The 14,145-nt window shown below is 40.3% G+C and overlaps 1 protein-coding gene across 4 annotated transcripts in view; it reads left to right on the forward strand.

Annotated features, from left to right (window-relative positions):
• Nucleotides 1–14,145, forward strand: part of DISC1 (DISC1 scaffold protein) — a 207,745-nt gene that overhangs the window by 24,991 nt on the left and 168,609 nt on the right. For all 4 annotated transcript variants that reach the window (XM_056343825.1, XM_056343823.1, XM_056343826.1 and 1 more), the window contains one exon: nt 1,244–1,313. In XM_056343825.1, coding sequence (XP_056199800.1) covers nt 1,244–1,313 — 70 coding nt within the window. The remainder of the gene's footprint in view (nt 1–1,243; nt 1,314–14,145) is intronic.

Here is a 14,145-nt window from a genome sequence, read left to right on the forward strand (position 1 = left end):
ATAGTTCTTTTCTGACTAGTCCACTTTCACATACCATATTTAGAAGGGATACCGTTAATTTAAATGTCTTGCCTAATTTTTGTGTTGATTGCGTAGTCGCGATAAGTGAGTGTTTCTATTAAGTTGTTGACTGGCTGTACCTATTTTTCCCTATGTAATTTAGAGTTTAAATATAGGGATTTCAAGAGTTTCAGGGAGGAGTGAGATCTTTTGTAAATGCAGAATATTGAAAGTATCAATTCCTTTTTTTTTTTAGGAAATTATTCCCCAGGCATTTTCAGACTATGGGCTATGAGACTATACGCTGCTGCTTTTTCCAGGCTTACCTTTTTTCAGTGCTGTTAATGGAATGCTTCAGTCTTGTAACTGTAGCCATGTTAGGCTGTGGCTAGCATGGCAATGAGGAGAGGGCTGCCTACCTTCTAACCAAATTCTTCTAACAGTAAAAACTTGTAAAGGCCTTTGAATGCACACGTAAATTCAGAACTGTGGTCCAGACCCTTCATGTTAACAAACAGAAGCAGTAACTTTCGAAATAAAATTTTATTATGGTAAGTGTTTCTTTTTGGATGTGAAAGGGCACGGTATGTGGTATAGGTGTTTGTGGTGTTTTGCTTTTTTCCCCATCTAGCATTTCTAGTGTGAACGCTTCTGAAAATGTAAGCATCAACCTTGTGTAGATAAGCCTAAATTATATTTTAGTGAAACTTCATTGGCTGCATATGAACACAATTTTCTGTGCCATAACATGAGTATTCCTGTTCCAGAATACTCATACTGTATTTCTCTTTTTAATTACAGAGGAAAATGTGGTTTGCATGTGGAAATTCTGGATTTCTTCTGTGCAAAACTCTCATAGGCAAAAAGTTGTTAGAATGGGCTCGAGAACACAGTTTAGTACAATGTGATCAGAAGTAGATGTCATGCTGTTAGAATCCTCTAATTATCATTACTTTGATTTATTCAAAGGGTGAAAACTATCCTACAATCACATGATCTCTTCTGCTTTTCAAGAAATATTGTTTGTTATTCTCTGTATGTGTTTGGACTGAAGCCATGCTTGGCTCAAGTAGCTGCAGTTCAGCTGCCTTCAAATTGGTCTGTCTGTCTAACAAATGTTGGGCTTAACTTTAAAAACTGGGCCGTTCTAGTGATGTAGTAATCAATTAAATTTGTATTATGTAGAGGTTAATCGTCTAAATAGTTTTAAATGCAACTTAATTTTTTTTTTTTCTTTGCCTAGATAAAATCCTTGATCTTACGGCTTCAGAGACTTCAAGAAAAAGCAATAGAGGAAGATGACTATGATAGAGGTGAGAGTTGCTCCCTGCTACCTCCCCACTGGTTCATGCTGCTTTTTTTTCCCTTTGCCCTCCTTCTTCTATTAATTTTATATTTGCTATGTAGGTGTGGAAGATTAGTTCAATCAACTGTATTGTTTATTCTGTTACATGGCAGGAAACAACTTAAAGAAAGAATTAGGTCAGCAGCAGGTAGCAACAGTTTCTATTTTCTTGAGCCACATCACCATGTGGGAAGGTTGAAATCCAAATAGCCACCATCTGGATCAGCTGTTTTGAAGCAGCATGACTTTAGAAAATGCAGAAATGAATGAAAGCTTTGAAAGGAAAAAGGACAGGCACTGGCTGATGGCAGTCTGATTTGTTGCTTGCCACATTTAGTCATGACACTACAGCAGGGCTCAAACACAGAAATGAGGTCAGTAGCTATTATAAATGTGAATGATACTGTCCTGGGGGATTAACTTGGTGTCCACCGAGCTGAATTAAAACCAGCTATAGAATATGGTGATGATACAGCTGCTGGCAACTTTCTGTACTTGAATAGTGCTTTTCCTTCCATATGCCTTGGCACTTCTGATAAGCTCTGTGTGTTTGCACGTTAATAATTGCAGCATATATTAACACACATATCTGTTTTCTTATTCTTTCCTGTTATGGTAGTCTGTGTTTAGGTACTCATATTTTGCAAGTCTTGAGGCTCTAGATTAAATTCTTCCCACTAGATCTGTCTTTGTTTGCAGGGCTTCCCAACTGTTACAGTAAAATCTGCGTGGGTACTTCAGAGAACAAGGCTGGGAAAAGATAGTTCCTTTCCTGCCATTTTTTTATTCTCAGCCTTTAGGGGTTGGGAAATGGTCAGACTTGTGGTTTGCCTTTCAAACTGAATGTGTGAAGCTTTGCAGTTGTACCATGGCTCTGTTTCCTTGCTCCCGAAGGTGTCTCCTGAACTGATTAAAATGTGTCTTGGTAGTGCGTAGGGAATAGCTGTGCAGCCCTTTTGCAAGAGTGCTTCTGTTAGCCTCTTAAATGTTTGCCTATATATAAGAGGATACTGTCACAAGTCATTCTTTTAGTGTGGCGTCTCGCAGTGGGGAAAATCTTTGGGTATGTTCGAAGTTGAGGATGTTGTAGATATTCATGGGTTTAATCTCTGTCAAATAGACATTATTGATGTTTATGCTTTACATGTGTAACACTCATAACTCTTCTTTTTTTAAGTGTCTGTGGGTTGAGCTCCCGGCTGGAGACTTCCTGCCAGCTGTGCACCCGGTGTGTGTGGTTCCCACAGATTCCAGCTGGGATTCTCTGGGCAGTCAGCCACTTCAGCAGCAGCATTTCAGTCTATCAGGTGTGACATCTGCATGTGATGCCACATAGTTGTTGACCTCAGTGGAAAACGATAGACTTTTCTAACCTCACACAGAAAGCTGTTGTAGTTTTTGGGGGTGCTAGTACTGTCAAACCAGGACTATCTTTCTGCTGACCACCACTTTATCCCTTACTCTTTTTGACTTCCACCCTAGTTATCAGGCAGGTAGCATGGAGGATGGATTGCAGTCTTGCATTCGTTCCCCTCAGGAAAATGGTCTGGCTGAAATGTGATTTCACCCCGTGTTGTGAGCACAGCTTACAGAGAGCGAAAGTGGCACAGTACAAAGGTGCAGAGGAGCATCCGCAGGTGGGATTGCTGTTTTCCATGCTAAGTCTGTAGGAAGAAAACATTTGTCTTGGTATGGGACTAGATACTTAAGTGCTTGAGAAGCTTTGCCTTGGGTTCCTCCATCCCTTTGAAAATGAACTCCGCACAAGCGTTCTCAGAAAATGCCATGCTCCGTGCATCCTTAATTTTATCACCTCCTAATTTTTGAGTCCTTGACGCAGTTTCTGTCATACTGGTCTTTGTTCCTCTTCCAGTACAACTGTCAGCCATGGGGTTTTTCTTTGTGTGACTACTTTTCATTATTTTTGTAGTATCTGAACTGGCTTCCTTAGTTTTTCTTTTGTGGAACACGGGCAGCGTAGCTTCAGGGAAAGACTCACATCGAGAAGGTACAGTGCTGCAAGAAGAATTAGAGCCGTGACCTCCCCTCCTCCTCTGGCAGTAGCAAACTTTTCCACCTTTGCTTTTAGAGCTGTGCCACTCTTTCTGGTGGAGAACAAAGTCTTGCCTGGCATGAAGTGAAGTTTAAAAGCTTATTAAAGAGCTTACAGATTGGCCCAGCACCAATTTCTCTTCAAGTGAAATCTGTAATTAGCCTTCTTTTAAAAGGATCTTATTGCCAAATATTGCTAGCAGGGAATGGAATTGCTAAACATGCAGAGCTGTGATGGGGGACATAAATGGAGCTGTATTATCAGGGAATGGGAGAAACAGACAACGGTGTGTGTGGAGGGTTGAGGAAATTTTAAGTATAATGCTAAGAAAAAAAATCACTGTCCCTGTAATTTGTGGGATGATTTTGAGTATAGAGTGAGTCCTCTGTTAAGAGCAGAACTGTTGTGACCCAGAGATGGTGGTAGGGCTGTGTGCAGTGATACCATGGGTCTTGCTGATTTGGGAGCACTGCAGGTGAAGGGGAGATGTAGTATAATGTGAGTAGCTGTGAAATGCCCTGTTACGTAGTAGAGGGGAAGGAGAGCAGGTAGAGGAGAGGTACGGATGGCTGTACTCCCAAATGGAAAACTAAATTGTCAATAAATATGTTATTGTGCGTAACTGTGTTGTCACTTCAGCGCAGTAGAGGCTCTTCTCCAGCTTCAACCATAGGCCATTCAGCCTTGCAGGAGAGGACTCAGTTTTTAACAGCAGCTCAGTGGGAGGGAGGTGTGTTAGTACTTGAAGCTCCTCAAAGTGCTCAGCACTGGTTTCTGCTGTCTGACACTGCAACCGTAGCACCTTAAGGAAAGGCAAGCATCTACTGTCTGACATTGCTACTTCCCTGCTCTCCAGAGATTTTTCAAAGCTTCCATAGTTTGTAGCAACTTTGGAAACTGAAGTGTAAGTGAAGCGGTGGCCCTACAGAGAGGGGAAGGTAATGGACTGTGGTTTTGGTTGTGCCGATGAGACTAGGAAATGGCACAGGAATAAAGGTAAGTTTTCCCCACTACAAAGCCATGAACAAGTACCTTGTTGCAAACAGGTCAGGAATAAGGATATATTTATTTTTCCCTTTGCAGAAACACAGAACAGATGCTTGCTGCTTGGGTCTGTTAGAGAACACGTGTGTTTCATGTTAATGAATTAGCATTTATTTCCAGAATAGGTGGTTGATTTTTTTTTTTTTTAAGGGATATTTGGAAGCACAGCCCTCCGTTCTTGTTTAGGAAAGAAGTTAATGCCTGTTTAAATCTTCAGCTTGTTTCTTCCTAGTTTTTCCATTCTTTAGATGAATCCATTTGCTCTGTCTTCCACCCCCCCTTGAGCCTGGGAGACATACAGCAGAAATGGCTTTTGCCATTGCTGGTTTACCTGTGCTGTGCCTTCTTAAAGACCTGCCTTGGTGTGGTTAGGCTGTTGGTGTAGAGGCGCTTCTAGCAGTCATTCAAGCCACTACAGTTTCTTCCTATACTTTCTGGCATTGCCATGTGTATGGCGGGGGTATGTTAGTTCTGAGAGCATCAGGGGGCAGCCTGGGGCACGGGGTTGCCCTCCTGTCCCATGTTTGGGCTCATCTGATAGAGGTCACCAAGCACGGTGCCGCAAGACCTGCAGGTTGCTCTCTCTTCATACTGTAACCATCATGGGTTGCATCAAATGCAGCTGTTCCTTGGCTGTGAAGTGTTTGTGTGAAATGCCTAATTCAATAAGACGAATCTTCTCAGTCCTAGTTTAATCTTAAATAGGAAACATTAGTATGTTAAATGTTGTACTGTTTGTTCTGTGTTTGTAGGTGATGAAATACCAGGAAGTAGCTTATTTTTTTCTGTATTTACTTGTAGTCTCCTCTTGATGGCCACATTACTGTATATTTTCAAAGCAGGTTCAGTACCATGGGAATATCATAACAGTGTTTTGCCTTGCATAGCATATAGTAAAAATTGGTCTGTTCTCCAAGGATCACTTGGAGTGTTGTCATGGCTCATTATTCATGATGGAGTTTGACAGCTCCAAGGTTAAACACACTGCTGAATACAGGAGGTTAAAAAAAAAAAAAGCCACAAAAAGCAGCATATTTCTGTGTCTGTGGGAGTTCTACTTCCAGTGGAAGCCAGTGTATTTTGCTCAGTACAAATCCATTGCCCAAACATTTAAAGAATCCTTTCCTGTTCTTTGCTGCTTGAACTTCTCAACCTCTCCTGGTGCAAGGGGCAAATGGATTGGTAACCAAGTGTCATTGGACTGAATTTTGCTATTGAGCTCCACTACTGGTTCACATGCCATCTTGTTACTCAGAAGTAAGTTTCTGCAGAGCTACTGACTTTTTTAGATCTTGTTTTTAAAATTCTTGTATGCAGGAATATGAGCGTATGAATTCGTTGCTTGCAGCTGGTAGGGAATGGTAACTTCCCTGTGCAATCAGATTATATCCAGAGTTGGGGTTCTCCGGTGAAGGTTGTTGAGTAGATCAGAACAACTCCTTGTCAGTCCAACATGGCAGCTAGAATACAAAAAAAAATAATACATTTGTTATGGCAAAACCTATCCTGTCTTGGCAATGAAAATTCATGCTGTATATACATCTATTATCATGTGAGCCTTCAGTTATTTTAGTTAAGGTCTCAAAGCTTGAGCTATGTGAATTGGTACCTGCCATGGACTTGCGCGCTGTGTGCTCTGCTCTGCAGAAAAATAGTGTTTGAATGTTGTGTTGTTTTTTTTTTTTTTTTAATTTTTTCTCTTTGCCTCATGCTCTGTGACCTCTTCATACCAATTGTCCTTTCTATGTTTCAGGATCCGCAGGGCAGGGACAGAACAGTGTGCTGTGTAGGAGCTGGGGTCTCATTTTGCACATTTTGCATTAATCACGAGTGTAGGAAGGGAAAGACTTCGTAGCAATTAGCCTCCCATACATTTACACGTAAAATGATAGTGTGCAATGTTAGGTAATGTCTGGGTTGAGAATATTATTTGTTAAGTGGTATTCAAAGGGGGGTCTTGGCTACTTCTTGTGGTGGAACTTGCTGAATTATGCAATAACCCCAAAGTTCTGGCCAGATGTATAGCTGTCTGGTCTTTCAAAATTTTTTTGCAGTTCAAACTGCAAAAATATTTTTCCAGTTTAAACTGCTATTTCTAGTCATAGCTTTTAAACACTTGAACCAATTTGATCTTCAGGGGAATGGGTGGTGTGTTTTGTATTGTTTCTGGAAGAGCTATTTGCAGATGAGGGTTGGATAGAATTCCTGCTTTACTATACTTCCATTATTTGGAACTAAAATGCTTGCTTGGCAGATGGTTGTTATAACAAGACACAGAAATGAAGGCAAGTTAGCTTCTTTCTGGGCGAGGACAGTGAATTTGAGAGAAGCTACATCTGGAAATAACTCAAAGAACATGTTACTTTGGATTGTACTTGTTTTAGGATGACATGTACCTGTGGAAATAAAATCCGTAAACCTAGCTGTTTATTGAGTGGAGCTCTATATCCGAGGCTACCGATTAAAGAAAAGGTGGTGAATGCTGGAGCAGCAGAGCTTCTGTGACATGGGAGACTTCCCGTCAGCTTGTAACTTTGTCGCAGGCTATTGAGTTTGAAATGGGTTCAGGGTGGAGGGGACAAATAGGAGTTTCTGTTGCGCTGTACTGTTAGAGCCTTGTTCTATCACAAGCTTGTAGAAGCTTCCTGAAATCTGTGGGTAAGCGTTTTTAGGTTTAACTTTTCATTTTTGTAACTTTCCAGTAAAGCTATTAAGAGGATGGGGGTAAGGGCTTGTACAAATTCTGAAAACCAAATCTTCCTTGCATGGGTTTTGTTTATCCTATCTTTGACAGACTCAAATAGCTTCCACAAAAGGGTTTGGGTGGTTAAGGAAAGTTTAGTGCTTATGCAAAGAATAAATTAGACTTAATTTTCCTTGTACTTGGAGGCAGCACAAGTGGCAACTCTTCTACCTTGACTGTTTTTCTCTAAGATACCAGTCTCAAATGAAAAGATAGAACTGTTTTAGTCTGTATCCATTTTCTACTTGGTGCTAGCTGAAGCCGTGGACTTAAAGTTGAACAACAAGATGCTGTTGTTCAAATGTTTGGTCTTGGCTTTTGTCTGCTAGCAGCAGTAACAAACTGCATAAAAAGAAATCATGATGTTATGTGGGCTATTGTTTTTTGGCTTTTGGTTTTTTTTAAATCACAAAATTGGGATGGGAGTTGAGTCAGTCACAATGTAAAGGTATGAAACTCCTTATCTTGCTGTCAGGTAGATAGCTGGGAAACTGTCAGGTGCTTCTTTAATACTAAAATAATACAGTAATGGCCAATATTTGAGAGGGAGATCTGGTATACATTTCTGGGTGATTTTGCTTGTTGTGTTTACTCGTTACATGCGTGTAGCACATGCATCTTCAGCAATTTCTTGAAACGCTTTTGATGTGAAACCTCATTTTAGCCAGTTCAGTTTGTCATGTCAAGGTGTGTCTTTGAGGTAGAACAGGTTCTTGCTATTGGTCTGCTTATGCCCACATATTAAAAATGCAGTTGTGTTTTCTGCATCTTTTAATTCCTTATCTGAGTATTGGAGAGGAAGCTACTGTAGTCATGCAGCATCTCACTTAGACTGTGCAGCCTAAATATTTTTAGGAAGTGGTAGTATTTTGTGGGATTCTACTATGCTTTCTTATTTTAATCTTGGCCAGCGTGAAGAGGTTCAGCTACATCTTGTGTTTCTGGAAGCTGCTTGACAAAAAGAAAATTGCTGAAGTTTTGGCATACCATGTGCTTGGAAGCTTTCTCTACTCCTGGCCATCTGCTGTCTAAAACTGACACTGCGGGCTACCCCTCCTATGATAGTCAGGCTCTGTTTCTCAGTCCATGATGCAGCCAAGCTGTTCCCAGACAGCCTGGCTAGTCTTTTACAAACAAACATGCAATGAAAAAATCGGAACAAAATAAGCCATTATGGATAATTTAAGATCTTACTTGCTGAATTGCCGTTTGAAGCATAGAGCTCTGATGGGTGTAACTCGGGAGAAGTGTTGATGTGTTATCTGGACAGTACCCACTGAGTGAGTGACATGGCTCTCCTGCTACCCAGCCCATCTGCTTACTTTGCACTTGCAAAATCATGCGGCTGAATTTTATATTCAGGACAGACTTATCTTTCCCTTGCTCTTTAGAAGTATTAATTCCACATAAGAAAATTGTCTCTCATTTGCAGTGTGACCACTGGAGACGGTGTGTCTATTAATTCAACCAACAACTAGAAATTGATTTTGCTGCCTTTGTCTTATACTTAGGACATAAATGTTTTAGAGAAGCGGGGGGACACCTGCTCTTCTTAATTATTGTCTGATTAATAAATGACTGGGTATGGACAGAAACTTCTAGATGGCATGGTAATGCAACTTCTGTGTAATTGGAGATTTAAAAGGTTCTGAATGACTGTGACTACCATTTGAAAGCAAACACAAGTGTCTTCCAGCGCAGGTCCTCTGTGGGGAGCTGATAGTGCCCCTTGCTGATTGCTGGGTGGTTTCTGGTCAGATTCCTTAATAGGATGCTTTTATTGGAGACACCTCCCGTTGCTTGCCAGATGCCTCTGCAAAAGGGGATTGCCTCAAGTCAATTAACTTTTCTCCTGAGGTTTCCCTTCTGTCCTCCCTGTCCGTGTGCCCAGACCCAACTGCCCATGCTGTGAGCACATGGGGTGTGCTTATAGTTCTGCAGGCACGGCTGCCCTCTCCAGTGCTTCCCTGCCCTGCCTTCAGAGTATGCAAGCTTTTGTGTGTTCCCTTCTTATCTTTAGCCTGTGGAAGATAAAAAGTAGCAAATGTGCTGTTTTATGGACATATTTAGTTCTCTTAGGACAGCGATAGGGTTGTGGCAATGAGCGTTAATCAAAAAGTTGAAGAGGGGAAATTTCAAATTCCTAGCACTTTTATACAGTAACATGCTTTGGATAAAAAGTTACTGAGTGTAGGAAACGTTGATTGCGGGAGCATCCAAACCAATGCCAGGTAATGTGAGTTTTAAACTTCTGCTGTTGCAGTATCTAAACTTCAAACAGTCTTGTTTCTAGTTTCTGCCTCTGCCTGAAGAAGCTTTCAAAAGGCATGTTGCAAGGAGGTGGTAAATGATGTATCTTGAAAAACTAGTGTACGTGAGGCATACTGAGTGAAAGCACACAGAAGACAGGCTTAAATTTCACATGCATAACAATATAAAATTAATATTTAAGTACTTTTGAATAAATGTGTTTTATAAAATTTTGTCTAGCTCTAGGCTTTCAGTTGTGCAAAAGATGTGGGAAATTTTCCTTTTCTCCCTGTTGTGTTGTGAGGCAGTCAGAATAAGGTTAGTCTTGGACTGTAGGCACAGATGTTGACTTTCAGGAGTTAAATACACTGATTTCTGAGGGTGGTATTTTGCAGGGCCGTCATGACTTCCAGACAAGGTTTATCACAGGGAAATATCTTTAGGAGTGTGACCATAATCAGACAAGCTTTTGGACACGCCAACTTGAGGAAGGGCTTGTATGTCTGAAAGTCTGTCTCATTGTTCCAACTTGAGTAGTTGCCCTGGCCTGACTTGTTAGCGGGACAAGGCTCATTCTACCTATTTCATGGTGGTGTAGTAAAATGCATTACAAGCAAGGGTGTGGTACTGTGATGTATGTGAGGGGAAAAGCCAGTTCTGGCTTTGCTTTACAAACTGGTAGACTCTGTGCTTACCATTGAAAACTTCACAGTAAGAATATCAGAGTTGCTTCTCTAAAAATGTCAGCTTGGTTCTTTGTATAACTTCAAGTAAGTGACAAGTTTTATGCTTCATTAGATCTGAATAACCAAGAGAACTTGTAGATAACTAAAATCACTAACTAGGAAGAGTTTCTTTTTATGGAAAAAAAAAAATACCGATAACATTAGAAAACTGGAAATTCAAAAGCAAGTAGTTTGAAATTTCCCATTGTGCATACCAATAACAGTAAAAGAAATATTGCTGGAATTAAAAATATTCTTAGACTTCTGGATGAATTATTATTAGCAAACAAAGTTCTCAGGTGTAGCAAGTACTAAGGAAACTATTTTGTTTTCAGCTAGCAGGTGTCTTGGAAAACACTCTTTAAAGTTAGTTGTAAGACCACTTAAATTTGAAAAACTAAACCAAAAATATTTGTAGATTGAGTACGTAATTTGGCTGCTGAATTTCTTCTGAAGGCACAGGTGAAAAAGGTGAATATCTCTTGATGGTGTGACTTTTTCATTTTTAGTTTTCCTTACAGAGGCAAAGATCAGCCATGCAGTCACACCAATGATCTGCCACTTTCAGAATTGTACATATTTTGAAATGAATTCTTGAACCTAATTGTTTACCTGCTGTTGGAGTAAATTATTTTTAGTCCGAAGAGTTTTATAGTTGTAAAGTGTATGATTAAAAAGACCTCAAACAATACAACCTGTAAATGTATTTTTTTCTTGTGTTGTCAAATGCATATGAAATGCTTTAATGTATTTTTTGTTTTATAAAGGAAATGTTAAAGGTGGTTTTTTATTTTCATGTTTCACCAATTAAACTTTCCTCTCTTCATGTCTGGTTCTCCTGTGAAATTCTTATCTCTAGCCATAAACACTAATGGAATTAATTTTTCAGGAAAAATGCAAGGCAACCCTCTAAATATGTACAGACATACCGTGTTATCCACTGAGGGTGTATTCCCTAACAGTATGTCACTTAGCAATGTGATGGATAGCAAAACATTTTGTCCCCATAAAAATGAATATAAGCGGGGCTTTTTACACATGTTATAAATTCATAGGGACAGTGTAGAGAACATGGCAGATGAAGTTGCATAAAAAGGACCACCAGCCTCATCAGGTGGAGGATATGCTTGGTTTCTGGAATGAATTGCCTTTCTGAGGGTTCTCTTCTGTTTCAGCTCTGAGACTGCATACCCAGCATTGCGCTTTTCTGTCTTTTAGTTGGGTTTATTCTGAATCCTTTCAGAAAGGTTATGAAAATGTTGCCTCCTTCTGAATGGTTACGAGAATGCTTCCAGTTGAAGATTTGCATAAAGCGTTCAGTCCCAGGTGAAGCAGTTGAGAGCTTTAAGAATGGCACTTCTTTCCTAAAAGCCAGCATTTCTCTCAGCTGACCATACTGATGTTCCCCTTGTGCATCTTCATATTCCACATCATATGTACAGTCCCTGTGAACTTGAATTGTACGTATTCAAGTCCCTGCATGCATCCCCCCCTGCATTACATCAGTTCTTACAGGGACAAAAATTGTGGTGTTGTCTGCTCACCAGAGCCGTTTCATCTGTGAGACTGACGGCAGCTTGTGGAACAGGATATTAAATGATTGCTGATGAAATCCCAATATAATGGAGAGAAATGGCAGAGGCAGTAGGGTCTTGCAGTACAACATAAACCATGCTTGGCTGCTTCTGAATAATTTTACAAACGGTTGGTTTATCGCTGCGCGGTTTTCTCATTCTGTATTAGTTGGCTGTGGTACTGTATTGAGGGATTTGATTATGCTTTGCCTGGGCCCGGTGATGAGCAAACTTGGGGTAGACCTGAGCACCCAGGCCCTTGTTAGAAAAGAGAGGAGGCCGGTCTAGGTGAGAGCTATAGGTCTGTGGACGTGTATGCGCTGGAGAAGATGGAAGGATTTGAGCATCTTTTATGGTTATAGGAAGAGAGAAAATTCTTCAGCCAGGAGAGTATGGCTTAACACTGAAGTTTAGATCTGTGGGTTGAGTGAAGTCCTATGCATAGCTCACCACTGGATGGAGGTGGCAGCTTATTTCTGTCTGTAAATGAAGCCTAAATTATGAGTAGAGATCACAGCTAGGCTTGAGGAAGGGAAAGGATGAAGTTGAGTTGTAGGAAATCATCAGTACAGTTGAATTTTGTGGATGCAAACAAGTTCAAGAAGCTTTAAGACTGCAATGAAGACAGCTCAAATAGCTGAGGGTGTGGTTCTGCCCACAAAATTATTCAAATGTTTTACCAAAAAAACCCGTTGATGTCTTCTCTTTTTTTTTTTTTTTTTAATGTTTTGACCTTCACCTCTTTAGTCTGAAGGGTATGGGTGACTTCTAGTACTGGCAAATAGTCTGGTGTTGCAGTGAAATGACTTTTGGCTGCTGCTCTGCACTGGGCTGAAGGTGTGCTCCTTTCAGTATGAACCCTGTGCAACAGCGAGAACTTTCTCAGTGTGAGTTACCTGAATTTAAATAACTCTCTTAATGATGAACATATAGGTATACCAGGAGAGAAGCTTCCTGGTATATGCTATAATGTAGTGCAAAGCCTACCAGTAGAGTTTACTGCTGAAAAATCCTCATCTATCAAATACCATTCAAGGGAAACCATTTCTCAATCCTTAATCTGAGCAAGAGTCAAACCGGTGAACTGGAAGCAGAAAGCTCAATAGTGCATTAGTAATTCTACTGAAGTCTTGTGTTTACAGGTTTGAGAAAGTAGCTGTGGTGGCTTAAGGGTGCTACACTGATTCTGACCTTCTCCAAATACCTACAAGTACTATCTGCTACTCTGTACTCAGAGGCCAAATGTCACGATTTGTTGCCCAGGTTCACAGAGAATCTGCTGTCCCGTCCTTTCAAAGAACAAACAAAAGGAATAAAACAAAAAAGCTCTTTTAAGCACACAGCAATTAAAATCAAACCCAAATTTGTGTTGAAGTGCAGGAGTGTTGATTTGAAATATTTTAATTATGACTTTTCCTTGCTGGAGAAAACACTCGTGAGCAAGAACCGAAATCGCCCCAGTAACAGGCAGGCTTCAAACAGCTGGTTATTTTGGTGCCATCTAACCAGTAACAAGAATGAAAATAGTGAGGAGGTCTGAACAAAGAGATTCCAGTTGTGCTACATCACCAGCCTTGCCGGACTAAGGACAGGAAGAGTCAAGATGTATGTGTGTTTTAAAAATTATTTTTTTTTCCATAATACATCAACAAAATCTGCCAGGGAAAGATGTGCTGAAGAGGAGAAAGAATGAGAAATATTTTTTTGGGGGAGGGGGAAATCTGAAGTAGAATTATTCCAAAATTAAAGTTTAATACTGTTTGAGCACTCTGCCTGCGGAAGCACTGCTACTGGAATAGCTTTCTGCTATAATTTTTCTACCATCACAAGTCTGTTCATGTCTGCCTGTAAGTAAGTCTTCTGAGACTTGTGCAGTTTTATATTTTCTGTCTCTGGTGCTTTTTTCCCACCTGTAACTACAGGACTTGTAATGATGCATACAGAGGATCCAGTAGGATGCTGTTATTTCATTTAAAGACTCTTATGTTTCTTTTGGACATCTTCAAAAACAGTCATTCAATTCCAAATAAGGAGGAGAAGAGAAATCTGGCAGAGGAACAAGAATCTTCATTCCTCGCTATGACCTGTATTTGTGCTATTATCAAATATCTTAATTTTTTTTCATTTATGTGCTACTTCGCTGGTTGGTTGAACCTGCCCATTATGGTATGCAAGAGGTGTTTGTCTCTTCCCTCTTCTTGCTTTCAAAATACTTAGGCTCTGCTTATCTGTAGGTGTTGTACTGGCTGACCCATTCAGTCTGAGTATTTAGAGGTAGCCTTACATGCTCAGCAAAACTTATTTAATTGCTATTACATCTCTTGGAAGGGAGAAAAAAAGGGGGGAAAAAGCCCTTTCCTTTTAAATCAAGCAAAGAGGAGGCAAGGCTGCATGTCTGTGTGAATGACTAA

The sequence above is a fragment of the Falco biarmicus genome, chromosome 6, assembly GCF_023638135.1.
Source record: "Falco biarmicus isolate bFalBia1 chromosome 6, bFalBia1.pri, whole genome shotgun sequence".
Classification (NCBI taxonomy): domain Eukaryota; kingdom Metazoa; phylum Chordata; class Aves; order Falconiformes; family Falconidae; genus Falco; species Falco biarmicus.